Source organism: Haemorhous mexicanus, chromosome 25 (genome assembly GCF_027477595.1).
Source record: "Haemorhous mexicanus isolate bHaeMex1 chromosome 25, bHaeMex1.pri, whole genome shotgun sequence".
Taxonomy (NCBI): Eukaryota; Metazoa; Chordata; class Aves; order Passeriformes; family Fringillidae; genus Haemorhous; species Haemorhous mexicanus.
The window spans coordinates 2,395,001-2,421,800 of NC_082365.1; the positions used below are offsets into that span (position 1 = coordinate 2,395,001).

Below are 26,800 nucleotides of genomic sequence, written 5' to 3' on the forward strand. Positions count from 1 at the left end.
GGTAGATCGGAGGATGTGTTATCTAGAGAATGTACCAAACCTTATCTATGGAATGCACCTTCTGGCAAAGTAACGGGTGTCATGGTGTACCTAATAAATCTCTGTATGCTGTCTCTAAAGGCATGCAGGGGTTTGTTGGGTGCATCATGACATTTGTTAAAGATGCTTAGCGATGCATATAGATCAAATGAAGCAATCATGTTAAGAAAAGTATATAAACCCTGTAGATTCTGTGGCAAAACGGGGCTCTGACTTTGGACGAAAGTCCTCAGGCTCCCGGGCCCTAATAAAGCACCTCATAAAGCAACTCCGGTTGTTTTGTGTTCTCTTCAGATCGGGCAACAATGCCAGTCCCAATCCCGATCCCACTCCCGATCCCAGTCACAATCCCGATCCCGATCCCGGTGCCGATCCCAGCCCCAACCCCGATTCCGGTGCCGATCCCAGTCCCGATCCCGATCCCGGTGCCGATCCCAGTCCCAATCCCGATTCCGGTGCCGCTCCCGTTCCCGCCCTCACGTGGCGCCCCGCGCGCCACTGGTGACGTCACGCCGCGCCGGTGACGTCACACGCGTCAGTGACGCCGCGGCGCGGGCGCGCGGGCGGCAGCAATGGCGGCGGCGGCGGCGGCAGGAGCGGGAGCGGCGGGAGCAGCCGGGGCGGTGGCGGCCCCGCCGCGGGGCATCCGCGCCTGGCTGCGGAGCGCCTTCCGCTTCGCCACCGACCGCAACGACTTCCGCAGGTCGGCACCGGCACCGGGACCAGGGTTAGGGATAGGGCCGGGATCGAGGCCGGGCCCGGAGTAGGGGTCGGGGCCGGGATCGGGATCGGGGCAGGGATCGGGATCAGGAGCTCGGTGTCCGTCCCCGGCCTGCATCAGGAGCAGGGCAGGGATTGTCCCTCGGTCTCTGCGTCCAGTTCGTGCTCCTCGCCTCAGGGAGGACATTTTGGGGCCGGAGCGTGTCCGGGGAAGGGAGCGGAGCTGGGGAGGGCCTGGAGGGTCCTGAGGGGGCTGGGAAGGGTTTGGAGAGTCCTGAGGGGGCTGGGAAGGGTTTGGAGAAATCCTGAGGGAGCTAGGAAGAGTTTGGAGAGTCCTGAGGGAGCTGGGAAGGGTTTGGAGAAATCCTGAGGGAGCTGGGAAAGGATTGGAGAGTTCTGAGGGAGCTGGGAAGGGTTTGGAGAGTCCTGAGGGAGCTGGGAAGGGTTTGGAGAGTCCTGAGGAAGCTGGGGAGGGCCTGGAGAGTCCTGAGGGAGATGGGAAGGGGCTCAGCCTGGAGCAAAGGAGGCTCAGGGGGAATTTCTGGCTCTGCACAACTCCCTGCCAAGAGGGGACAGCCGGGGGGATTTGGGATCTTCTCCCAGGGAACAGGGACAGGAGGAGAGGGAACGGCCTCAGGCTGGGCTGGGGAGGCTCAGGTTGGACATCAGCAGGAATTTCCTCATGGAAAGGGCTGGAAGGGGCTGCCCAGGGGGATTTGGAGTGGCCATCCCTGGAGGTGGCACTGAGGGCTCAGGGTGGGGATCGGGCACAGCCTGGACTCGATGAACCTTCCCAAAATCTTTTCCAAGCTCAGCGCTTCTGGGACTCTGTGATTGCAGGAACCTGCTGCTGAACCTGGGGCTCTTTGCCGCCGGGGTCTGGGTGGCCCGGAACCTGACCGACATCGACCTGATGGCCCCGCAGCCCGTCCCGTAGCTCCGGTCAGCCCGGGGGAGGGACCGAGGGGCGGGATCGGGAATGTCCTGAGCTGGGAGGGACCCACGGGGGTCAGATCCAGCCCATGCCCTGCACAAGCACCCCAAAATCCCACCTGGGCATCCCTGAGTTCCCAAAATCCCACCTGGGCATCCTTGAGTTCCCAAAATCCCACCTGGGCATCCCTGAGTTCCCAAAATCCCACCTGGGTGTCCCTGAGATCCCAAAATCCCACCCTGGGGAGCCTGGGCAGTGCCCAGCACCCTCTGGGGTAAGGAACCTTTCCCAAAATCCACCCTCAATCTCCCAAATCCAGCCCTTTCCTGGCTGCTGTCCCTGCTCAGCAGAGTTTGAAGCTGCAGCCCCCCGAGGCTGAACAAACCCCCCAGGCTCACCCTGTCCCTCCAGGACAGCGCTGTCACCACCTGAGGTGACCCAAATCAGGGGTGAGCCTGCCCCAAACCCCACAGCACCCCCTTTTTACCCACCTTTTAAAGCAGAACCAGCTCCCCTGACGGTGCTGACTCCTGTCCCAGGAAGGAGCTGGAGCTGCCGGGAGCAGAGCTCGCCCTCCCACCAGGACTGGAGCTGTGGAGCTGCTCTGACCCCCCTGGAGCTGCTGAGATCCCACCTGGAGCTGCTCTGACCCCCCTGGAGCTGCTGAGATCCCACCTGGAGCTGCTGAGATCCCTTTGGAGCTGCTGAGATCCCACCTGGAGCTGCTCAGATCCCTTTGGAGTTGCTCTGGTCCCCCCTGTCCTGCCTGGAGCAGTGACAAGGACAAAAGGTTTAATGGTGAGAGGAAGAATTGGTTTCCTTTGGGAGTTGTTTCCTCGAGGATGTTCATGGAATTTCCTCCTGTACCCCCCACCCCCAGATGTTTATTAAATTTTATGGAATAACAACACAACCCACTGGAATTTCTTTCTTTTTTTTCTCTTTGTTTGTTTTTTCTTTCTTTTTTCTTAATAAGAAATTTCAGCTTACAAAAAAACAAGGTGTAAAAAGAGTAAAGATTTACAAAATAAAAAACAAAACAAAACAAAAATCATAAAAACATGATTTCTATTTCACACCCAAGAGAGAGACAGGGACAAGCCCAGCCCTGGGACCCAGCAGCTGCTGCTGCCAGGGAAATCCAGCCTGGGATGGAAATCCAGGGAAAATCCAGCCTGGGATGGAAATCCCAGGAAAATCCAGCCCGGGATGGAGCTGAAATCCAGCCTGGGATGGAAATCCCAGGAAAATCCAGCCCGGGATGGAGCTGAAATCCAGCCTGGGATGGAAATCCAGGCTGTGCTCTGATCCCATCCCTGCTCTCCCATTCCTGCTCTCATCTCTGATCCCATCCCTGCCCTGATCCCATCCCTGCCCTGACCCCATTCCTGCCATGATCCCATCCCTGATCCCATTCCTGCCCCATCCCATCCCTGCCCTGATCCCATTCCTGCTCTGACCCCATCCCTGATCCCATCCCTGCCCCAATCCCATCCCTGCCCCGATCCCATCCCTGCTGTGATCCCACTCCTGCCCTGATTCCATCCCTGCCCTGATCCCTGATCCCATCCCTGCCCTGATCCCTGATCCCATTCCTGCCCTGATCCCTGATCCCACTTCTGCCCCAATCCCACTCCTGCCCCAATCCCATTCCTGCCCTGATCCCTGATCCCATCCCTGCCCTGATCCCATTCCTGCCCCATCCCATCCCTGCCCTGATCCCATTCCTACTCTGACCCCATCCCTGATCCCATCCCCGCCCCGATCCCATCCCTGCCCTGATCCCTGATCCCATCCCTGCCCTGATCCCTGATCCCATCACTGCCCTGATCCCTGATCCCATTCCTGCCCTGATCCCTGATCCCATCCCTGCCCTGATCCCTGATCCCACTCCTGCCCTGATCCCTGATCCCATCCCTGCCCTGATCCCTGATCCCATCCCTGCCCCAATCCCATCCCTGCCCTGCCCCAATCCCATTCCCGCTCTTATCCCTGCCCCGATCCCATTCCTGCAGTTTCCCCCCAAATCAGGGGAAGATGAACCCCAGAAGTTCCCAAAAGCAGCTGGGAGTGTTTCCCCTGGTGGGAATGTCACTTTTGTGTCCTTGTCACTGGTTTTGGGTGGCAAACACCTGAGTTTGGAGTTGTTTTTCTGGGATTCCTGCTTTGTCCTGCAGCGTTCTCTGAGTGTAGAAGAGGATGTAGGCCTGGGTCTTGCACACCTCCTCCACGCTACATACATTCAGTTTGGAGTCATTGCAGTGCACCCAAAAACCTGGGAAAAAGGGAAAAAAACCCTCTCAGCTGAGGCAGGATCCCTGGGGATTTTGGAACTGCTCACAGAAAACATCCACAGGAGAAAAGGCAACTCTGTCTTCTCCTGGAAGCTGGAAAATGGTTTTAAAATAATTTTTAATGTATTTTAATATAAATATAATGGTAATAGAATTGTTAAAATATATTATTGCATAAATAATATAAATATATATTATAAAGATTATTTAATATAACTTTTATATAAATTTAAAATATATTTTTAAATAGCATTTTTAAATATAGTTTTTCATATATTTTTAAAATATAATTTTAATATAATTTTTTGGGGTGCTTTAGGAATATCAAATCATTTAATCAGCCCAAAAGCTGAATCAGGCAGCCAAAATTTCCCAGTTTGTGCAGCAGGAAGGCAGAGCCTGTCCTGATCCAGCTGCTGGGATCTCCCAGCCCCCTGCGGATGTTGCTCATGAATAGTTCCTGTTTTTCCAGCCTCAAAACACTTTCTGTTCATCTCCTCAATCCCCAGGATCCTGAGCAAACCCAGCTGCAGCAGCTCTGGCAGAATGAAGAATTCCCACCATTCCCAGGGAAAAAACCCCAAAAAACAAAAAAAAAATCAAAAATAAATGACAAGAAAAATAAAAAAAAAAAAAAAAAAGGATACAGTGAGGAAAACAAACCACTGAAGGGCAGGGAGTGGATCCCAAGGAACTGGAATCCTGGGGAAGATTCCAAGGGAGGGAAAAGCCAAGGGATGTGAGGAAGGGGAGAGGGTTGGGAGGGGATTTGCCCGGGGCCAGCTCACGCACCTCCCTCCGTGTTGTAGCAATAGGCTGTGTAGTGTCCTGAGCCAAACCCCTTCCCGTGATGCATCACCACAGCTGAGAGGTCATAGACACAGGTCTCTGTGGCAAGGGAGGGCAGAGAGTCCCTGCAGCAGTAAGGTTCCATGTTTAATACCTGCTCAAAGAGGACATGGACCCCGATCTTCTCGCGGTGATTGCGCTCAGACCACCTGCAAACACAAATCCTGCGCTCAGGGGGCTCAGCAGAACCCAATCCGGGGGTTTTGCCCCAGAATCCCCTGCAGGACCCCCCCAAATACACAAATCCCACACTCAGGGTGGTCAGCAGAACCCAATCTGGGGGTTTGAACCAAAATCCCCTGCAAACCCCCCCCCCAAATACACAAATCCCATACTCAGGGTGCTCAGCAGAATCAAATCTGGGGGTTTGAACCAAAATCCCCTGCAAAAACCCCCAAATACACAAATCCTGCACTCAGGGGGCTCAGCAGAATCAAATCTGGGAGTTTGAACCAAAATCCCCTGCAAAAACCCCCAAACACACAAATCCTGCACTCAGGGTGCTCAGGAGAATCAAATCTGGGAGTTTGAACCAAAATCCTCTGCAAAAACCCCCAAATACAAATCCCACACTCAGGGTACTCAGGAGAATCAAATCCAGGGGTTTTGAACCAAAATTCCCTACAGGAAACCCTCAAACACAAATCCCACACTCGGGGTGCTCAGTCCTGACTTTCACTCCAAAATCTCCCCCAGACTCACAAATCCCACACTCAGGGTGCTCAGCATAACCAAATCCAGGGGTTTTGCCCCAAAATCCCTTGCAGGAATCCCCCAAACACACAAATCCCACACCGAGGGTGCTCAGCATAACCAAATCCAGGGGTTTTGTCCCAAAATCCCTTGCAGGAATCCCCCAATCACACAAATCCCACACTCAGGGTGCTCAGCATAACCAAATCCAGGGGTTTTGCCCCAAAATCCCTTGCAGGAACCCCCAAACTCACAAATCCCACACTCAGGGTGCTCAGCATAACCAAATCCAGGGGGTTTGCCCCAAAATCCCTTGCAGGAACCCCCAAACTCACAAATCCCACACTCAGGGTGCTCAGCATAACCAAATCCAGGGGTTTTGTCCCAAAATCCCTTGCAGGAACCCCCAAACTCACAAATCCCACACTCAGGGTGCTCAGCATAACCAAATCCAGGGGTTTTGTCCCAAAATCCCTTGCAGGAACCCCCAAACTCACAAATCCCACACCCAGGGTGCTCAGCCCTGAGTTTCACCCCCAAATCCCCTGCAGGAACCCCCACCCCACACAAATCCCACACCCAGGGTGCTCAGCCCTGAGCTTCACCCCCAAATCTCCTGCAGGAACCCCCACCCCACACAAATCTCACACTCAGAGTGCTCAGTGTCACCAAATCTGGGGGTTTCACCCCAAAATCTCCCTTTGCCATTAAAAACTTTTATTTTAGGTGGGGTGTCCCCCTAAATTGATATTTTTTGTTTTAGGTGGGGTATTTTTGAGCCAGATTTCTCCTCTGACCACCTTCAAAATCCTCAGTGCTACCCATAAACCCACCCTAACCACCTCAGAGACTTTGCCTCATATTTTGAGGACAATTTTTCTGCTTTCTGTTCCACAGGTAACCAGCCAATATTGGCACTGAACTCTCTCCGTCTCCCACCTTTCACTCAGCTCACTGACTTCTCCTTCCAAGCTGCCTGCAAACTCCAGTAAAACCCAAAAGAAATGAAGGATTAAAATGCACAAAATATTCAATTGTGACAGAGAAAAAAACCCTGCAAAGAGGCAACACGAGGAGGATTCACAGATGTGACGGCTCAGGAGTTACACAGCTGCTTTTAGCAGGAACTGAGGGCATTTAAAGTCCCATTTTTGGTCATTTTTCCCCCAAAATCCAGGGCTCAGTGCCTCACCTGAAGCGTTTAAGGTGCAGCCGGAGGACCTGAGGTAGTCTGTAGATCAGCAACTGCTTTTTAGCTTCACTCAGAACAAGAGGTTTGGGAGAAGATTTTCGCCGTTTGCCTGCCAAAAAAAAAACCCAAACCCCCCCCAAGGCAAAAATTATCAGGATCCTGTTAATTCCCCAAAGAGAAAAACCAGCACAGGGTGAAATCTTTGGTTTTTTTTTTTTTTTTCCCAGCACGGAAAAAACATTTCAGAATTTCTTTCTTCCCATCACACAAACATTTGTCACCTCTGAGTGACAAATCAGAGTTTTCCCTGTTGGAATGTTGAGCCAAAGATTTCCTGGGCTGCAGCAGTTCCAGCAGAAGAATTCCAGCTCACAAATATTCCATATTTTATTCTCTCTGCTACTTTGTGCTTCTCACAGAAGCATTTAAAAAATGCTCCCAGCAATGGCAAAGCTGGAAAAGAGGCAGAATTCCTCCCTCCTCTTCCCAGGAAAGGCTGGAGCAGAAGGGGCCAGGTGGCTGTCAGAGATCCCAATTAGCACTGCACCTGTTAATTGGATTTGTGCAGCCCCAGCTCCTGCAGCAGCTCTGGCAGCAGTGCCCCCACTGCTCCTGGCTCTTGGGGCCTTTTCCCTGACTCTTTCCAGCTGGAAAATGCTTCCTGAGCCACTCAGAATTCCTTAAAAGCCACTCAGAATTCCTTAAAAGTCATTCAGAATTCCTCAAAAGTAATTTTAAATCTCTTAGTGATCTAGAATTCCTGAGTCATTCAGAATTCCTTTAAAGCCATTCAGAATTCCTTAAAAATCATTCAGAATTCCTCAGCCATTCAGAATTCCTTTAAAGTCATTCAGAATTCCTCAAGTCATTTTAAATCTCTTAGTGATCTAGAATTCCTGAGTCATTTAAAATTCCTTAAAAGCCATTCAGAATTCCTTACAAATCATCCAGAATTCCTTAAAAATCATTCAGAATTCCTTAAAAGCCATTTTAAATCTCTTAGTGATCTAGAATTCCTGAGTCATTCAGAATTCCTTAAAAGCCATTCAGAATTCCTTACAAATCATTCAAAATTCCTTAAAAGCCATTCAGAATGCCTTACAAATCATTCAAAATTCCTTAAAAGCCATTCAGAATGCCTTACAAATAATTCAGAATTCCTTTAAAATCATCCAGAATTCCTTAAAAGCCATTTTAAATCTCTTAGTGATCTAGAATTCCTGAGTCATTCAGAATTCCTTACAAGTCATTCAGAATTCCTTAAAAGCCATTCAGAATTCCTTAAAAGCCATTCAGAATTCCTTAAAAGCCATTCAGAATTCCTTTAAAATCATCCAGAATTCCTTAAAAGCCATTTTAAATCTCTTAGTGATCTAGAATTCCTGAGTCATTCAGAATTCCTTAAAAGCCATTCAGAATTCCTTAAAAATCATTCAGAATTCCTTAAAAATCATTCAGAATTCCTTTAAAATCATTCAGAATTCCTTAAAAGCCATTTTAAATCTCTTAGTGATCTAGAATTCCTCAACCATTCAGAATTCCTTAAAAGCCATTCAGAATTCCTTACAAATCATTCAGAATTCCTTACAAATCATTCAGAATTCCTTACAAATCATTCAGAATTCCTTTAAAGCCATTCAGAATTCCTTAAAAATCATCCAGAATTCCTTTAAAATCATTCAGAATCCCTCAAAAGTAATTTTAAATCTCTTAGTGATCTAGAATTCCTGAGTCATTTAAAATTCCTTAAAAGCCATGCAGAATTCCTTAAAAGCCATTCAGAATTCCTTACAAATCATTCAGAATTCCTTACAAATCATTCAGAATTCCTCAAAAGCCATTCAGAATTCCTCAGCTATTTAATTCCCAAGTATTAAAATTCATTTCATTTCTTTTTCCTCCCAGAGAACCAAAGCAAACCGAGTTAAGCCGAAGCTGAACTCTCCCAATTTCTGGGGCAGGATTTATTCCAGGCTCTGTTCCAAGCACAGCCACTCAGGAATGATGCTTTCCCACCCTGCAGGGGCAGGGGGCAGTGCCAGGGGGTGGTGGCACTCACTGTTGCACTGGTCACAGGCGTAGATCCTCCCCTCCAGGGCTTCTGTCTCGGTGAATTTGGCCAACATCTCAGTGAGCAGGCACTCAGCCTGGGGCACGGGCAGGATGCCCTTCTCCAGGGCGTGGTACCGCTCTGGGAACTCCAGGGAAAGGTCCCAGAAGGGCTCCACCGTGTTGGATTTGTAGTTGCACGTCCTGCAGGTGACCTGGGACAGGGACACAGGGACACACACAGCTGGCTTGGTGGTGGAATCTGAAACGCAGGGAATTCTCACAACTTTGGGCCTTCCCCAACTGGAAGGAGGCCAAAAGGGCCAACAAATCTGACTCCTGGCCCTGCACAGCACACCCCAAATCCCCACGTTTGCATCCATCCATGTCCCACAGGAAGTGTCACTGCTCCAACCTTGGGGGGGAAAAAAAAACAAGGGAAAGGATTTTAGAGCTGTGACAGATTTGAAATCTCCTTGTAGGGTCATTGGAAGGGTTGGGATCACCAAATCTGACTCCTGGCCCTGCACAGCACATCCCAAATCCCCACGTTTGCATCCATCCATGTCCCACAGGAAGTGTCACTGCTCCAACCTTGGGGGACAGAAAAAACAAGGGAAAGGATTTTAGAGCTGTGACAGATTTGAAATCTCCTTGTAGGGTCATTGGAAGGGTTAGGATCATCACATCTGACTCCTGGCCCTGCACAGCACACCCCAAATCCCCACGTTTGCATCCATCCATGTCCCACAGGAGGTGTCACTGCTCCACCCTTGGGGGGGAAAAAGCACAAGGGAAAGGATTTTAGTGCTGTGACAGATTTGAAATCTCCTTGTAGGGTCATTGGAAGGGGGCGGGGTCAGGATCATCACATCTGACTCCTGGCCCTGCACAGCACACCCCAAATCCCCACGTTTGCATCTGCCCACGTCTCACAGGTGTCACTGCTCCAACCTTGGGAGGCAAAAAAGTTTAGAATTAAACCCAGGATTTGATCTGAGACCTTGGAAAAGGTGCTGGAAGCAAGATTGTGGATTTATGGTTTAAAGCAGAGACAGGTTAAGTAGAGGAAAGTTTAGAGTTTTAGAATAAAGTACTGCAGGTTTGTGTGTCATAACATGATTGGCTCAGAAAGCTCCACTGAGCATGAGTCCATAAAACAAAATATTTAAAGATTGGGTCAAAAGCATAAATATCCTTGTTAGCAGTGTTTTAAAGGGAGGAAATGTGGCCTCAGGTTTTAGCTTTTATATATATATTATTTTTGCCCAGCCCCATCATGTTCTTCCCAGGCACAGAAACAACATCAGAAAGGGTTGCAAAAGAAAGAAAAAGCAAAGGCACCTTAAAAACACATTCAAAGCCTAAAACCTCAGGACTAAACACATTCAAAGCCTAAAACCTCAGGACTAAACACATTCAAAGCCTAAAACCTCAGGACTAAACACATTCAAAGCCTAAAACCTCAGGACCAAACACATTCAAAGCCTAAAACCTCAGGACTAAACACATTCAAAGCCTAAAACCAGGGGCTCAGGACTTCTGTGCTTGTGCAGGTCTCATCCAGAAGTGGCACAACTGAAGTGAATTTGTGCTAAATGTGACAAGGATGGAAATGGTGGCAACTCAAGGGATTTTTTTCCTCAGGAATTGGGAATTCCTAAGAGATTCCTAAATGGGATCCTCAGCGTGCAGAGCCTTTGCTCCTCGGTGCGAACGGCTCCAGCTGATCCCTGTGGAAAAGCAATTCCATACCTGGCTGAGCAACTGCCCGTGGAAAATGGTGTTGACCACCTTGAGGACCTGCTTGGTGAGCTTCCTCTGCGAGAAGGGGATGAGGATCCTGCGCCTGCTGCCCTCGGACTCGAGCTCCTGCTGCACCTTGTCCAGGAGCTCGCACAGGAACTCCTGCGCGTCCTGCTGGTCGTAGCCGCGGAAGGCCGGGATCAGGCTCCACACGGAGTGCAGCATGGCAAACGGGGACACCAGGGCCCACTTGCCAGACCACATCACCCTGAACAGGGTGTGCAGCTCGTGGCACAGGGAGATGTGCTTGGAGCTGGGCTCCTTGGGCTGGATCAGCTCCAAGCTGCGGCTGATGGAGGAGCCCCCGTTCAAGCCGGCCGGAGAGCTCTGAACCTTGTCAGGCTTCCCCGGCTCGTTAGCAGCGGCCCCATTCGCCAGCTTGCCAGGCATCCTGGCCCTCCCGTTCACAGTTTTAGCTAAAAGTTCTTCTGTTTCACAGAGATCAAGAGTCAAGAAACATTCTCGGAACTTCTGGAGGTGGCTGAGCACCTGCAGGATGGAGTTCATGTAACAAGTGTTGCCCAGGTTCCTCAGCCCCGTCACCCCGGGCGTCATCAGGGGCTGCCGCCGGATGGAGTAGAACTGCTTCAATCTGCTGCTCTGCACCTGCCTTGAGGTAGGGGAAGCTGCGGCCACCTCCCTGAATTTCCTTGGGATCAAGCTCTCCCTGTGCACGTGGGACAGCAGCCTGGCGCTCTTCCTGGGGGGAGTGCTGGCCAGCTCCTCCAGGAGCTGCCTCTTCATCTCCTGCCGCCGCTGCCGAGCCGCCTCCTTCTTCTTCTCCAGCTCCTCCATCTGTTTTTTCTCCTTCAGTTTCAGCTGTCCCCGGGAGCTCTTGTGGAACCAGGTGCGCAGAGCCCTCGCCAGCAGGGCCTGGCGCCGGTGCCACAGCGCCGTGAGCATCTGGGACTGGCCCTGGGGGCTCCTCCTCCTCCAGGCGTCCTCGGCCAGCGCCATGGAGCGCAGCGTCCTCCCGCTCCTCTGCCCCTTGATGGCCGACAGGGAGCTCCTCAGCAGCTTCAGGTCACCCTCGGGGTTGTCATTGAGGACATAATCCTGGCAGAGGTAACAGAAGACGTAGAGCTCGTGCACTTCCATGGCCAAGGGGTGCCGGGTCTCCTGGAAGTGCCTCAGGGCGTGCTCCTCGATGTAGCGCCCGCAGGCCACGTGGGAGCACTTGAGGCAGGCCCAGAGGGACTCGGTGGTGTGGCAGTCCACGCACTGCCACTTCTGGGGGTTCAGGATCGAGTGGTCCTGGGCGAGTCGTAGCCGCCCCACATGTTTGCATCTATCCATGTCTCACAGGAGGAGTCGCTGCTCCGACCTTGGGGAGATAAAACACAAGGGAAAGGGTTGGAGAGCTGTGACATGGATTTGAGATCCTTTTATAGGGTCATCGGAAGGGTTAGGATCATCAAATCTGACTCCTGGCCCTGCACACAACATTCCAAATTCCCCACATTTGCATCCACCCATGTCACACAGAAGGGGTTGCTGCTCTGACCTTGGGGGCAAAAAACACAAGGGAAAGGGTTGGAGAGCTGTGACATGGATTTGAGATCCTTTTATAGGGTCATTGGAAGGGTTAGGATCATCAAATCTGACTCCTGGCCCTGCACACAACATTCCAAATTCCCCACATTTGCATCCACCCATGTCACACAGAAGGGGTTGCTGCTCTGACCTTGGGGGCAAAAAACACAAGGGAAAGGGTTGGAGGGCTGTGACATGGATTTGAGATCTTTTTATAGGGTCATTGGAAGGGTTAGGATCATCAAATCTGCCTCCCAGTCTGGGACAGGACATCCCAAATTCTCCCTGTTTGTACCTATCCATGTCTCACAGGAGATGTTGCTGCTCCGACCTCGGGGAGAAAAAACACAAGGGAAAGGGTTGGAGAGCTGTGACAGGGATTTGAGATCTTTTTATAGGGTCATCGGAAGGGTTAGGATCATCAAATCTGACTCCTGGCCCTGCACACAATATTCCAAATTCTCCACATTTGCATCCACCCATGTCACACAGAAGGGGTTGCTGCTCTGACCTTGGGGGCAAAAAACACAAGGGAAAGGGTTGGAGAGCTGTGACATGGATTTGAGATCTTTTTATAGGGTCATTGGAAGGGTTAGGATCATCAAATCTGCCTCCCAGTCTGGGACAGGACATCCCAAATTCTCCCTGTTTGTACCTATCCATGTCTCACAGGAGATGTTGCTGCTCCGACCTCGGGGAGAAAAAACACAAGGGAAAGGGTTGGAGAGCTGTGACAGGCAGGAGAAATCTCCTTGTAGGGTCATTGGAAGGGAGGGGATAGGGTTAGGGTTAAGATCATCAAATCTGACTCCTGGCCCTGCACACAACATTCCAAATTCCCCACATTTGCATCTGTCCATGTTGCACAGGAGGTGCTGCTGCTCTGACCTTGGGGGCAAAAACCACAAGGGAAAGGGTTGGAGAGCTGTGACATGGATTGGAAATGTCACTGTAGGGTTATGGGATAACCCCAGCTGGAAGGAGACAAAAAGGATCACCAAATCTGAGTCCTGGCACTGCACAGGACACCCCAAACTCCCCACATTTGAACCTTAATCTGCCAATTACAGCTTCAGGTAATGAAGTCACTGACCCCAAGTCTGCTCCCCCAACTCAGTTTTGTTCACATCTCCCAGGGTCTGAGGCACTGAGGTGTCCTTGACTCCCAGGTCTGGAGAGGAATTGTGTCAAAATGGCAAAGCAGCAGCTGACTGTGGATATGGAGTTTAGAGTCATACACTAAAGAATTACAGGACTATAAATGTATGAAAAGCTAAAATCCTAAGTCTTAATAAGATTGGTTTGACAGAAGATCCCCAGTGAATTGTGGATCCTTTCCCAGTCCCTCCAAGGCTCTGGGGCAGAAGGAGGGGTCAGATCCCCAGGCTACTCACAGGGTGCAGCTCACACATCCTCTCCTCCACCACCAGAGAATTACAGGATTACAAATGTATGAAAAACCAAAATCCTAAGGCACCAGTTTGACAGAAGATGCCCAGTGAATTGTGGATCCTTTCCCAGTCCCTCCAAGGCTCTGGGGCAGAAGGAGGGGTCAGATCCCCAGGCTACTCACAGGGTGCAGCTCCACATCCTCTCCTCCACCACCAGAGAATTACAGGATTACAAATGCATGCAAAGCCAAAATCCTAAGGCACCAGTTTGACAGAAGATGCCCAGTGAATTGTGGACCCTTTCCCAGTCCCTCCAAGGCTCTGGGGCAGAAGGAGGGGTCAGAGCCAGGCTACTCACAGGGTGCAGCTCCACATCCTCTCCTCCACCAGTAAAAAATTACAGGATTACAAATGCATGCAAAGCCAAAATCCTAAGGCAGCAGTTTGACAGAAGATGCCCAGTGAATTGTGGACCCTTTCCCAGTCCCTCCAAGGCTCTGGGGCAGAAGGAGGGGTCAGAGCCAGGCTACTCACAGGGTGCAGCTCACACATCCTCTCCTCCACCACTAGAGAATCACAGGATTACAAATGCATGCAAAGCCAAAATCCTAAGGCAGCAGTTTGACAGAAGATGCCCAGTGAATTGTGGATCCTTTCCCAGTCCCTCCAAGGCTCTGGGGCAGAAGGAGGGATCAGATCCCCAGGCTACTCACAGGGTGCAGCTCACACATCCTCTCCTCGGCCCCGCCGCGTCCCGGGCGCGCAGCAGCCCCATCATCCTCCCACTGTCCTGGAGAATTTAATTACTGGGAAGTCCTCATTGCCAGGCAGCTTCAAAGCCCTGGAGAGAGAGGGGAAAATATCCTGGTGATGCACAGAAACCAAGCCTGGAACGCTGGCAGGAGCATCATTAACCCCTCAGTGCAGAACTCATTTATCCCAGAAATAATTTGCTGGAATTACCCCCAGGATCCCGAATTCTCACACACAAAATTCCATTCCATTTCACTCCCTGCTTTCATTTTTTTTTTTATTTGAGCAGGCTGTAAAAAATCTGCTGATCACATGGAGCCTCTTCATGGTGAGGCTTTTGTAGTGGATGACCCAACATATGGCAGAGGGAAAAAATGGGAGTCAAAAAAAAAGAAACAAACAGGAGGAAAAAATGTGGCCCTCCTGTGATCACTTGGATTTTTGGCTGCTTCAATTGCCTGGTGAGAGACAGAGGGAGGAGAAGGGGGAAAGATCAAAAAAAGAAAAGCTGTGCTCAGTTCAATTTCAGTTCTAGGTGCTTTTTCAAACAATAAAAAGGAAGCAATGAGGAGCTGGCAGGTGCAAAGTGCAACAAAATAACCAGAGAGGCGGAAAAAATGGGAAAAATGGGGAAAAAACCAGAGGGAAAAGAGAATGGAAAACCAGATCTGAATGAAGTTAGTTACACAGAGGCCTGGCACACAGAATGTGTGGTTAAAACATCATTTTATGAGGTGCAAAGTCAAACCCTTGCCAAAGCTTTGAGGCAGGGACTGAGCCCTCACCTGCACGGGTGGGCAGGGAGCTGGCCAGGTGAAGGAAATGCATTTTTAGTGGCCCCAAATGACACAAATTTGCTTTAATTACCACCTTTAGCAGTGCTATTGCTGTGGAGGATGGAATCTCTTAGAGAAACATCAAAGCTCTTCAGTTCTTTCTCCTGGACTCCACTGAAAGCTCAAGTGGCCACTTCAGCACCCAAAGAAGCACTGAGGTTTTTATTTAAACCAGCTCAGAAATCCCCACATTTCCCCTGGGCTGGGCTCACTCCCTCCCAAATCCCAAGATGTGGGAAGGATTTTGGAAATCCTCACCTAAACAAAGGATTGATTTGGTCTCTTTTTTCCAACTTGGAACAATCTCTTCCTCACCTTTTTCCCTCCCTGAGCTGCTTTTCCTCCAATTTCCTCTTAATTTCCCTCCTCAGGTGTGGATATAAAAATCCTGGAATTTTATTTAGAATCCTTAACCTCAGTGAGAGCAAGTGGCAGAAATTCCAGCTTGCAGGAGTGCAGACACTGTGGTAACACTGACAGCCTTCATTTACATAAAAGAATACTAATTATGTTGTATCATCAACATCTGTGATTCTGCTCACTGCCATATGCGACAGCGTGGGGAATTTAACCCTTCAGCCTCCCCAGCACATCAAATTTCTACTTTGGAACAAAAAATAGGCCTGAAGGACAGAATTTTTTAGGGATTCATCAAACAGCTGCTTGCTCATGGGTTCTGTGAAGTGTGATTTTCAAAAAACATTGAATTTCTCCTCAATTCCCAAGGAGGAAGAGCTGCTGGGTTGTCTCAGGAAATCACTCCCACAGCAGATCCAGGGAATTAAAAAAAAAAAACAACAAAACCAGATTAAGGAATCCTGTGTGACAATGCAGGAGATAAATCAGCAGCTCTTTGTCAACTGCTTTGGCTTTTCCTGTGCTGGGCCAGGAGATTTCCTGCTTGGCAAAGGGAAGGGATTCCAAGCACCTCAGCCAGCTGACAAAGCAGCTTGGTCATGTCCAAATTCAGGAATTCCCAGCACAAAAGCACCTTTGATGCTGCATTTGATACTCCCCTCTTCTCTTTAGGTATCCACAGATAATTCCCTCACAAATCCAGGCCATAATTCCACATCTGAATGTTAGGAAGGAATTGTGGTTGTTTAACCCCAAACCACTTGAATGAGAGGTTTTCCCTGGAAAGTGAAGCTTCTCCACCCACCAGAGTTCTTCACGTTCAACATTTCTCCTGCTGACTCAGATTTTTGACTCTTTCCATGAAAAAAAAAAAGGATTGGAATAAATTCTCCCACGTTCCAAAGGCAGCTGGAGCAGCTGCAGGTCCAGCTCTGCACACCAGAGTGTGAAATAAATCCCTGGAAAAGCTGGCACAGGACTAAGGAGAGAAGTTTTTCTCCCTTTTCCACATGCACACAAACACTCTGTGACAATCTCCTCCTGGGAACTGAGAGCTGCAGCTCCCAGTGGGAACTCCAAGGCTGGGATTAAAGGGGAACAGGATTTGTGAGTCAGGAGCTGTAAACACAGGCACGAGGTGAGGGAAAAACAAACCTCAAAACAAACCTGGCACAGATCACAGGGCTGGAGCTGCCCCAGAAATCCCAAATTGGATGGGACAAGCCATGAGCAACACCAGGATTTAGGGATGGGGAATGAACACCTGGGATTGCAAAAGCTCTGGAAAAAACCACTCAGAGCTCTGCTCTTTGTAATTATCAGGTTTAACTCTTGGGCTTGCTGCTTTTTTTTTTTTCCATAAAAGCTGATTTTAAGGAATCTCTAGAAAATCTTCCTTTTCTCACTTACTTAGATCTTTACCAGAGAAGGGATGGGGAGGGAAAAGAGGGAGAAGGGATAAAGAGGGAAAAGGGAAGAGGGAGAAGGGAAAAGAAAAAAGGGAGGAAAAAGAGGGAGAAGGGAAAATGAGGAAGAAGGGAAAAGAAAGAGGGGGGAAAAGAGGGAGAAGGGGAAAAGAGGTAGATGGGAAAAGAGGGAGAAGGGGAAAGAAAGAGGGAGAAGGGAAAAGAAAGAGGGAGAAGGGAAAAGAAAGAGGGAGAAGGGAAAAGAAAGAGGGAGGAAAAAGAGGGAGAAGTGGAAAGAAAGAGGGAGAAGGGGAAAGAGGGAGAAGGGGAAAGAAAAAGGGAGGAAAAAGAAGGAGAAGGGGAAAAGAGGGAGATGGGGAAAAGAGGGAGAAGGGGAAAGAAAGAGGGAGAAGGGAAAAGAGGAAGAGGGGAAAAGAGGGAGAAGGGGAAAAGAGGGAGAAGGGAAATGAAAAAGGGAGGAAAAAGAGGGAGAAGGGGAAAAGAGGGAGAAGGGAAAAAGAGGGAGAAGGGAAAAAGAGGGAGAAGGGGAAAAGAGGGAGAAGGGAAAAAGAGGGAGAAGGAACCACTTGGTTGCTCTGCATGGAGATGGGGAAGAAAAAGAGGGAGAAGGAACCACTTGGAGCACTGCAATCCATTAAAGATGAGTAAAACTGAACCCCCCCCAGGGAATAAAAGCAAACTAGGGGTATTAGTTCAGCTAATAACATTTTAGAGGCTATTTGAAAACTTCTCACCTTGTAAATCACTTAAACACTGGGGCAAACCCCACTTTCTTGCCTTGCATGGCTCAGAATCCTGGAAAAAACCTCACAGTGAGCTCCTCTAACAGCTCCCAGAACCAAATGCAGCAGAAACAATTTGGCTGCTGCCCCTAAAAGAGAGTTACAAGAAACCACCCGAGCTCCTTCTGCTCCTTTGTGCCATTGTTGCACGTTTGGAACCTGATTAAAGCCATCTGCAGGCATCTGGTGACAGCAGCCACTTTCTTTTTCTAAATAAATCTGCAAGAAACCCAAAAAAAAACCCAATCCAGGGGCCACGAGAGGTGCTGGGTGTTCAACCCTGGAATGATGCTGTTTTATTTGTCCAAAAGGTGATTCCAGAATAAATAAGAGAGCACAAACTCCTGGCAAGCATCTGCCAGGACAGGTGGGAAGCTCAGATTTTTTCACTCATTCCTTCACCCCCCTCCTGGGGATGGCAGAAGTGAAGCACAGAACCATTGGGAATTGGTGTCACATTAAATAAAGCACATTTGGGGTTTTTTAAACCATTTTTTTGCAACATTATAGGAAAATCTGGATAAAATAACCCAATCCTGCCCTTTTTTTTTGCTGTTCCTGGTGGAAAAAATCACCTCCCTCTGCTTTTTCTGGTGAATTCCAAGGAGTCAGAGAAGGCACCAAACTCCTTCTGGGTTGGTTGGGAGGGAAATTTATGACTCCACCAAAAGCCTTGGCCTCTTCCAAGAGCTGGAATTCCAACTCCACACAAAGGGCTGCACATGTGTCTTCTATTGACATTCCTGAAGATCCCTGGGAATGGAGCAGGGTTTGGAAATAATCATGGAAAAGGCAAAGAGGAGGTGAAATCCTTCACTCCACAAAGGGATGAGTTGTGTGTTTGCACTGCCACGTGAGTTTAGAATTTTGAAAATTTAAAGTTGGTGAAACCAAATCACCCCAAGGTGACAAAGCAGGAGCAGAGATCAGCAGCCTTCCCTCAGGTTCCTACTTTTTTTATCATTCCTTTAAATCACAGCCAGCCACACAAATCCCAAATTTTCCAGCCTGCTGGGAGCATTTTTGCTTTTCCCCACGCTCTTGAAGCATTCTCATCCCACCAAGCACATCCCATTTACCAGGAAAACAACACATCCAGAGCTGAGCTTCACAGCAGCACCTCACAGATGATGGACTGCAAATCCCAAAAATCAGCCTTTCCACAGGGGAAATCCTACTCCAATCCCATCCAGCTCCCCAAAACCAACAAAACCCAGCAGCACTTTGGACCTGATCACCTTAAAGGTCTTTTCCACTTTCAACCATTCTAGGATTGAATCAGACCTGAGCTGGTTGTGTTCTGACCTCGAGCACCTCCAGCATTCCCAAATTCTGTCTCAAAAAGGGGAATTTCAGTGAAATGAACCCCCTGGCACAGGGAGGAGGGGAAGTTTGGCAGCTGCAGCACCTCGGGCTCCTGTGGCAGCAGAGGAATCCCAGCCCCTGGCAGGATCCCTTTGTGCCAGACACAAAGAGGGATTACAGCTCGCAGCCAGCACTTGCTGACTTCTGGGGACTCCTCTGCTGCTCTTTTTGGAACAAAACTCAGCTCCACGCTGGTGAAATCCCTGCTGGATTAGGAAGGAGCCCATCCTGGGAGCAGATCTGGTCACAGAGAGGTGGCAGAGGCCATGAAGCCCCAGCAGGCCCTGCCTGACTCTCCCCAGGCAGAAGGAAAAGAGGAGAGCACAATTCCACAGGGAACTGTGGGCTCCGAGCAGGGAAGGAGCCTCTGATGCTTTCAGGATCCCCAGACAAAAATAACACCAAGTTTTCACAGCCCTCTCCAGCATTTGCTTTGCCAATCAATTATTTGGGGGTTTTAACCCTAAATGAGTGAGGCAGAACAACAGAAAATTTTCTGTGGGTTTGTGTAACAGCAGAAAATTTTCTCTGGGTTTTACAACAGCAGAAATTTTTATAAATGGGTAAAAAGGAGGAAATCACAGCCATTTATCCAATTTCTCCCAGCACAGGGAGGGGTTTGGTGTTTGATTTGTCTGCCCAGCAAAGCCCAAGGTGCTCAAAGGGATTTCTGTACAGGATCCATAAGAATTCCCACATTCCCACGTGGAGAGAGCTGCTGTGTGCCCAGCTCTGGAAATAGAAAATCTCTGAGCCCTCCACTTGGACCCTGGGGCTCCACCAAGGGCTTCTGTGTTTTCTTGCCAACAAAGAATTAAGGGATTTACACATCCTCTTCTCCTGCTCAGCTGCTGGGCCTGCTCTGTGCTGGGAAAAGCCAATCCATGCAGCAATCCCTGCTCATCCAAACAGAGATCTGAAGTAAAAACTAAAAAACTAAAACGAAATTTGTTAAAAATAAAATAAAACCAAAATTTGTCTTTTCATCCCCAGCCCTGCCCCAGATTTGTGCCTCTATTTTTTGGTACAAAAAGAAGAATTTCACTTGCTCAAATCTAGAATTATTCCTGATTTGCATATTAGGCTGAAATCCTTTTTTATTTGTGGATTGCAGGATGTGAGTGGTGCCTTTGTCCTGCCCACAGGCCGAGGTGGGAGCAGGACCCTGATTTGTGAACTCTCAGGTTGTTAATCTTCCTTAAGAGCTGCAGATCAAGCCAGGCCCCGTCCTGCAGCATCTGTTATTTTAATAAATTATCCTCCTAAGAGGTTAAAGTTCATCCCTTCAATTTGTCCTCAGATGGAACAACAACAGGACAAGGAGAGTAAAGAGGGAGAGGTGAATTTGGGTTTGATGCCACAAAAAGCTGTTCCTAAACCTTCTAATTTTAGGATAACCAGGATATTTCCTTCCTTATTCTGATTTATTTCCACATCATCCAAACCAGCAGGTCCAGCCATCCTGGGAAGTGCAGGAAAAGAGCAGAACAAATTCCAAAGGAGATTTTTTTTTCCCTCCTTTTGAAAGCCACTTGCTGTTTCCTCTCTCCATCATGAATATTTTTATTTCCTCCAAATAAACTCTGGTGAGCAGGATCTCCATCCCTGCTCTGCTTCAGGTGAATTAACTATTCTTAGTTAAATAGATTTGCTTCTAGTCTTAGTCTGATGACAGATTAACTCCTGACTGCTGGGATTATGGATTTACCTCTGGAACTAAATCACTTTTGAACCTCAGTTAGAGCTATTAGTTCTTTCTAGCTCAGCTGAACAGCTTTTAGTGCCTCCTTTGTGTTTTTGAAAGAATGATTAAACATCATTAAATCCAAGCTCAGGGCTCTTTCTCACAACTCCAGGGGACAAACAGCTGATTTCAGGGGTTTTTTTAAGAATAACAGAGTTTTACATGGATTTTTTTTTTTCAGAATAATTAATGCCATTTTTTCAGCACAATTAATGCCATTTTCTTTTAAATCTAGAATGTTTTTGTGGTCTTCACCATCCCCCCCAACCAATTATTTCCTTTAAAATCCAAGTTATTTAGAGATCCCAGCCTTGTGGGGGGGATTCCTGAGGATGTGCTTTGGCATTTCAGTCAGCAAACTCCTTAAAACTGCTGCAAAAACACCTCCTCAGTCAGGATCTTTCTTTAAATAGTCCATTTGTCACGACTGACACCTTACACAAGACACATTTCAGAGGAACTTGGAGCTGTCACATCCCTGGATTGCAGCTCTCTGTCTCCATTTGGAAAAGCAGCTGAAATCTGAATTACAGAGCCCAGCAGAGAGAGGAGAGAAGTGGGAACACCGTGGGGAGGAACAAGAAAAGCTCCTGGTTTTCAGGTATTTTTTACTCCCTCAGCAAAGCCAGACTTCTCAGTGAATAATTACATAATTAGCTAATTAAAGGAACTCACCTAGCCAGTGTTCTTTCCAAAATCCCAAGGTGGGTCCCAACAATTTGCTGTTTTCTGAGGGATTTCAGCTGATTTGTCACCAGCTGGAGGTGTAACAGCTCACGTGCTCCTCATTATCATCTTGCAAGCTAAAAGCTCATTAACAACAATTAGGAAAAATATATAAACTTGGCAGCTTTGTGTTCTTTTCTGCCTACTACAGACACTCCTTCATGCTGTTGCAAAAAGGGAATTATTTTTTTCCTTTCACAGCCAGCAGAACAGTGGGGTTTAATCTGAATTTTCCTCAGCACACCAGGATATCAATTCCAGCAAACAGACAAATAATCAGCTTTAGCTCACCTAAAATTCCATCCCAAAGACCCTGGCAAAGGGCAGAACCTCACCTCCAGTTTTACCTCCTCTCCCTTTTCATCTGTTTTGTTCTCATGGGGTGCTCGGGCTGCTCTGGGCTGGAATTCCCTGGCTCCTGAGCCACAAAAGCCTCATCTGATCCATCCTGGAGCTGAAACCTCCTAAAACCCCCAAGTGAAGAGAATTTGTGGGCACACAGGGGAACATCAGCCAACAAGTGAGATATCCTCAGCTCTGAGTGGCATTTTTTAAATAATCTCTGTTCAGCAATTTGGGTTTGCTCAGCATCCTCAGGAGCAAAGGCTCGTTAAGGGTTTGACACTAATGAGGGTCCTCTTTCTTTCACTGGAATTCAAGGGGGGCTTTTTTCTAGACAAGAGTCTGGGGGGGAAGGTTTGGGAAAGGGGAAGATTTTGGGAAAGGGTGAGGGGGTTTGGGAAAGGGGAAGATTTTGGGGAAGGGTGAAGGGATTTGGGAAAGGTGGAAGGGATTTGGGAAAGGGGAAGATTTTGGGAAAGGGTGAGGGGGTTTGGGAAAGGTGAAGATTTTGGGGAAGAGTGAAGGGTTTGGGAAAGGTGGAAGGGATTTGGGAAAGGTGATGGGGTTTGGGAAAGGGGAAGATTTTGGGAAAGGGTGAAGGGGTTTGGGAAAGGTGAAGGGATTTGGGAAGGGTGAAAGGGTTTGAGAAAGGGGAAGATTCTGGGAAAGGTGAAGGGTTTGGGAAGGGTAAAGATTTTGGGGAAGGATGAAGATTTTGGGAAGGGTGAAGGGGTTTGGGAAGGGTGGAGGGGTTTGGGAAAGGGGAAGATTCTGGGAAGGGTGAAGGGTTTGGGAAAGGTGGAAGGGATTTGGGAAAGGTGATGGGGTTTGAGAAAGGGGAAGATTTTGGGAAAGGGTGATGGGATTTGGGAAGGGTGAAGATTTTGGGGAAGGTGATGGGGTTTGGGAAGGGGGAAGATTTTGGGGAAGGTGATGGGGTTTGGGAAGGGGGAAGATTCTGGGAAGGGTGGAGGGGTTTGGGAAAGGGGAAGATTTTGGGGAAGGTGATGGGGTTTGGGAAGGGGGAAGATTCTGGGAAGGGTGGAGGGGTTTGGGAAAGGGGAAGATTTTGGGAAAAGGTGAAGGGATTTGGGAAGGGTGAAGATTTTGGGGAAGGGTGAAGGGGTTTGGGAAAGGGGAAGATTTTGGGAAAGCATGATGGGATTTGGGGAAGTGTGAAGATTTTGGGAAAGGGTGAAAGGGTTTGAGAAAGGGGAAGATTCTGGGAAAGGTGAAGGGGTTTGGGAAAGGTGGAAGGGATTTGGGAAAGGTGATGGGGTTTGGGAAAGGGGTTTGGGAAAGGGGAAGATTTTGGGAAAGCATGATGGGATTTGGGGAAGTGTGAAGATTTTGGGAAAGGGTGAAAGGGTTTGAGAAAGGGGAAGATTCTGGGAAAGGTGAAGGGTTTGGGAAGCATGAAGATTTTGGGAGAGTGAAGATTTTGGGAAGGGTGAAGGATTTATGAATATCAGGCTGCTGAGATAAAAACATCTCCCAGGGTTTCATTCCCCAAAGGGAAAAAAAATAAATAAAAACCCCAGCAACAAACCCGACCCTTGATGAAATATTCAAGCTGAAAACCACAAATGTTGTTAAACAAAGTGAGAGAAGTTCTCATTCTCACCGGAGAGGATTCCTGCAGAAAATCAAGGGTTGGAGGGGAGACCTTTGAAACAACCCCATCTTCCCATTGCTCCTGACCTCAGCCACTGCTCCCACTTACAGTCAGAGCTGTCAGACAACTTATTTATTATTCCTCTGTTTATTTATAACCATTTTAAACCAAACCCTCGGTTTTGTTCTGCCTCAGAGCTAGGGTCAACTTCAGAAAACCTTCCGGGCTTCCCCAAAGCTAAAAACACTCAGGAAGGAATCCACACTTCCACACCAGCAGCTGAATTTTGTGGGATTTTTTAGAATTTTGTATGATTTTGAATTATTTCCATTTGTTAGCTGTTCTAAATCAATCCATTAACAACTTCTGAGGGCTGAGAAAACATTAAAATTTCACTTTACGAGCCCTGTGATATTTCAGTATAAAAACAGTTAAGGAAGAGGGGGAGAAAAAAGGGCAAGAAAACCAGGATCTAAAAGGCATTTTCAGTCCTTTATACTGAATAAACCACTTTTGGTGCTGAGCAAGTGCTTCTTGTCACGTGTTCAGAGGTGCTGAGACAACAGAGGGCTGCTTAAAAATAATAATTAACAAGTGAGTGTGGAAAACTGAGGAGAACGACCTGCAGTGTGTGATGTGGGCAGAGCTGCAGCAGCCACAAGAAATCCTCTGCAAAAAAAAAAAAAAAAAAGCCACCCAGAACCTGAATGTGCTTTTTTCTGTCCCCACTGAGCAGTTGTCACCACTCCCTTCCCAGCCCCAGCACACGAGGCTGGTCCCAAATTTCTCCATCCTCACAAGCCTTGGACCACATGGAGCCGGAATCTCGGCAGGAATTGCAGCAAGAGATTCCTTCCTAACAATCCTTGGCCACACAACAGCCAAAAAAAATCCCCAGTTTGGGCTTTTTTGGCTCTTTTCTAGCCCCTAACCCGTTGCATGTGTGACTATTGTCCAAGCCTTGCTCCTGAACAAGCAAAATTCTCTTGTAACAAACCCAGCTTGCACAAAACCCGGAATTATTCCACGCTGGAAGAAAAAAAAAAAAATCTGCCAACTTCAAAACAGCCTTTTCCACTTGGAGTCAGCTCGTATTCACTGGGAGAATGATCAGGGGAGGGATAAATGCACATTTATGGTTTGCTGAAAGCACAGAGACATCAAATGCTGCTCACACTTGGCACATCCCTCCCAAATATCTGTGCCCAGCCCGTTCTCCAGGCAATTAAAAACACCAAATGCTTTTGTTGCCTTCTCCTTTTTGGGTTTTTAAACATCACCCAACCTCTCTGACCCTGAATAAACCACAGGAGTTCCCCCAGGGCAGCTGCCCAAGGCAGAGCAGCCAAATTTTGGTGAAAATTCCACACGGGGCAGCTCCCAACACGTCATTTAATCCAAATTTAATCCACACTGCTGGCATCCACAGGAGTTTTTAATTCACAATTCCACTAGTTTATCCCCTCTCATCCTCCAGCTCTTTCTCCCATCCTCATCCCCACATCCCAGCCACATTTCCTCAGCTCTCAGCCCCCTTCACAACACCTTATTTTTTGCCTACAAATCTCCCTTTTAATCTGCTGTTTCCTGCCTTTTTTTTCCTCACAAGAACGCCTGAAAACTCCAGGAAAAATCCCCGCTGAAATCCATCCGCTTTCCCTGGAATCTCCACCTCCATCCCTGGGCTCCAGGAGCATCTTCCCCGAGGCAGCGGAGCGTGAAAGGACCAAATTTTGCCTCGTTTCACACCAGACCAGCCCAGCCACTCCGGGCATCTCTCCCTGACTAAAAACTACAGCAAAAAAAAAAAAAAAACAAAAACAACAACCAAAAAAACCAACAAACTCCGCAAAGTAAAGACAACTTCCCACTCTCCCAGCTCCAACATTTCGGGATAACGGGATGCTCTCCCCACGCCGTTCCACCCGGAGCTCTTCTGACACAAGGATCGGGCTCGTTCCCTACGTGTAAAGCGATTAACTGGCGATTTTTTCCCTAAAATTACGCTGGATTCCGGTTTTTAAGGGCTCGCTTGTCCCTGATCCGGGATTCCCCTGGCTCCCGGAGCCCTCGTGGCAAGGGGAGACCCCCTTGGAGGTTTAAAAAGGGAGATTTTGGGGCAGTTTTGCTGCCAAGCCCTCCCCCGGATTAAGTTCAGCTCTTCCCCCCTCTTGGGGACACAAACGCACGGCTTTTTAGGGTTGGTTTTTTTTCCTAAATAAACACAAACCCGCACCGAATTTCCCCGTTTTCGTGCCCTTTCCCCGTTCCAGCTCAGCACGGAGGTTTAAAGGGAGTTTTTTAAAGGTTTTGGTTTTTTTTTCCCCTCCCAGCAAAGCCACGACCCCCAGCACCCCTCACGGCCCCGGCGAAGGGGGAGAGGGTCCCGGCAAGGAGGAGGTGGAAGGGGGTTTGGGGGGTTTTTAGGAAGGGGAGGATAAAGGGGGAGTCTGGAGAGGTGGGAGTGGATCCCGAGGATGAGGGGGGGAACGTGGAGAGGGGAGGATGTTCCCTCAACAAAGGCAAAGTTGCGGAGCCGCCGAGCCCGGCGCGGGGGTCCCGCCCGCACACAAAGGCGGCGACCCCCGTGAGGGATGAGGGGGGAGCGTGGCGGGGTCCGCCTCAGCCCCACCACGGAGAACGGGGGGGGGTCCCTTTGAGGGGGGGGAGCACAGAAGACCCCTCCTCTCCTCCTCCTCAGCCCCCATATCCCCCCAGTCCCCCGTCCCTCTCTGCCCTCAGGAGGGGTCGCGTCCCGTGTGTTTCCCCCCCCCCCCCCCACCTCCCCTCGCCCCCCCGTCCCCTTTATTTACCGCCATCACCAGCACGCGCGAGCTGTCACCCAGCGCGAGACGCCCCGGCCGGACACGCCCCCTCCCCGCCCATTGGCCGCCGCGCCCCGCCCCGCCCTTCCATTGGCTGGAGCGCGCGCCACTCAACGCCAACACCCACCTCCCTCTCCGCCGCTTACGCCGATTGCGTAGAGCTGCACACAGGCTAAGACCGCGGGCGTTTAAGCTGCTTGCGCAGCGTACGCACCCCGCCGGCGTAGCGTACGCCGCGGCGGGCAGAGCGGTGTCGGGGCGTACGCAGTCTGCGCAGCCGACAGGGGGCGCTGTTCAATGGGCGCCGGGGGGGGCGGGCCGGCGCGGATTCGAGTCCCGCCCCCGCCTGTGACGTACCGGGCTTTGTGAATCGCGGGGCCGAAGTTCGGTTGAGGCTCGGGAGGGTAAATAAGGGTGTCTCGGAGACAAAGAGGCTCTTAAAGGGGCGGCGCGGGGGCCCCCGAGGGGGTGGCGTGGGGTGGGAGGTACCCCACGGGGGCCCTGAGGTGATGGGGGTGCTGAGGTGAT

The 26,800-nt window shown here is 49.3% G+C and overlaps 2 protein-coding genes and 1 long non-coding RNA gene across 6 annotated transcripts in view; 2 read left to right on the forward strand and 1 right to left on the reverse strand.

Annotated features, from left to right (window-relative positions):
• The window catches only part of LOC132338166 (uncharacterized), a 1,901-nt gene extending 1,594 nt beyond the window's left edge, over positions 1-307 (forward strand). The window contains exon 2 of the long non-coding RNA XR_009489399.1: positions 1-307. This exon is cut by the window's left edge and continues 1,018 nt beyond it. This is a non-coding gene — a long non-coding RNA (uncharacterized LOC132338166).
• A 271-nt stretch (positions 308-578) lies between these two features.
• TOMM6 (translocase of outer mitochondrial membrane 6) lies at positions 579-2,606 on the forward strand. The gene is made up of 3 exons (XM_059867433.1): positions 579-742; positions 1,600-1,701; positions 2,233-2,606. The coding sequence occupies exons 1-2, from the start codon at positions 612-614 to the stop codon at positions 1,694-1,696; spliced, it is 228 nt and encodes a 75-aa protein (XP_059723416.1). The 5' UTR covers positions 579-611; the 3' UTR covers positions 1,697-1,701; positions 2,233-2,606.
• An 852-nt stretch (positions 2,607-3,458) lies between these two features.
• USP49 (ubiquitin specific peptidase 49) lies at positions 3,459-26,334 on the reverse strand. 4 transcript variants are annotated; one of them, XM_059867782.1, is made up of 7 exons: positions 21,440-22,678; positions 14,214-14,341; positions 10,526-11,900; positions 8,781-8,985; positions 6,722-6,830; positions 4,931-4,985; positions 3,459-3,968 (listed from the first exon to the last, which is right to left on the reverse strand). In XM_059867782.1, the coding sequence occupies exons 3-7, from the start codon at positions 11,870-11,872 to the stop codon at positions 3,936-3,938; spliced, it is 1,749 nt and encodes a 582-aa protein (XP_059723765.1). In that variant the 5' UTR covers positions 11,873-11,900; positions 14,214-14,341; positions 21,440-22,678; the 3' UTR covers positions 3,459-3,935. The 4 variants fall into 4 exon arrangements, with proteins under 4 accessions (XP_059723765.1, XP_059723764.1, XP_059723763.1 ...); XM_059867780.1 differs by lacking the exon at positions 21,440-22,678 and adding an exon at positions 26,261-26,334 and having other exon boundaries at positions 3,461-3,968; positions 4,780-4,985; XM_059867779.1 differs by having other exon boundaries at positions 3,461-3,968; positions 4,780-4,985; positions 21,440-22,670.
• Between the last annotated feature and the right edge of the window lie 466 nt (positions 26,335-26,800).

Excerpts from the sequence above, each read along its gene's own strand:
- TOMM6 (XM_059867433.1), top strand. The coding sequence starts at position 612 with ATGGCGGCGGCGGCGGCGGCAGGAGCGGGAGCGGCGGGAGCAGCCGGG. Across the intron at positions 743-1,599 it reads GACCGCAACGACTTCCGCAG|GAACCTGCTGCTGAACCTGG; the intron begins GTCGGCACCGGC and ends CTGTGATTGCAG.
- USP49 (XM_059867781.1), bottom strand. The coding sequence starts at position 11,872 with ATGGATAGATGCAAACATGTGGGGCGGCTACGACTCGCCCAGGACCAC. Across the intron at positions 6,831-8,780 it reads CGCCTGTGACCAGTGCAACA|GCAAACGGCGAAAATCTTCT; the intron begins GTGAGTGCCACC and ends TTTTTTTGGCAG. Across the intron at positions 4,986-6,721 it reads CTGCACCTTAAACGCTTCAG|GTGGTCTGAGCGCAATCACC; the intron begins GTGAGGCACTGA and ends TTGTGTTTGCAG.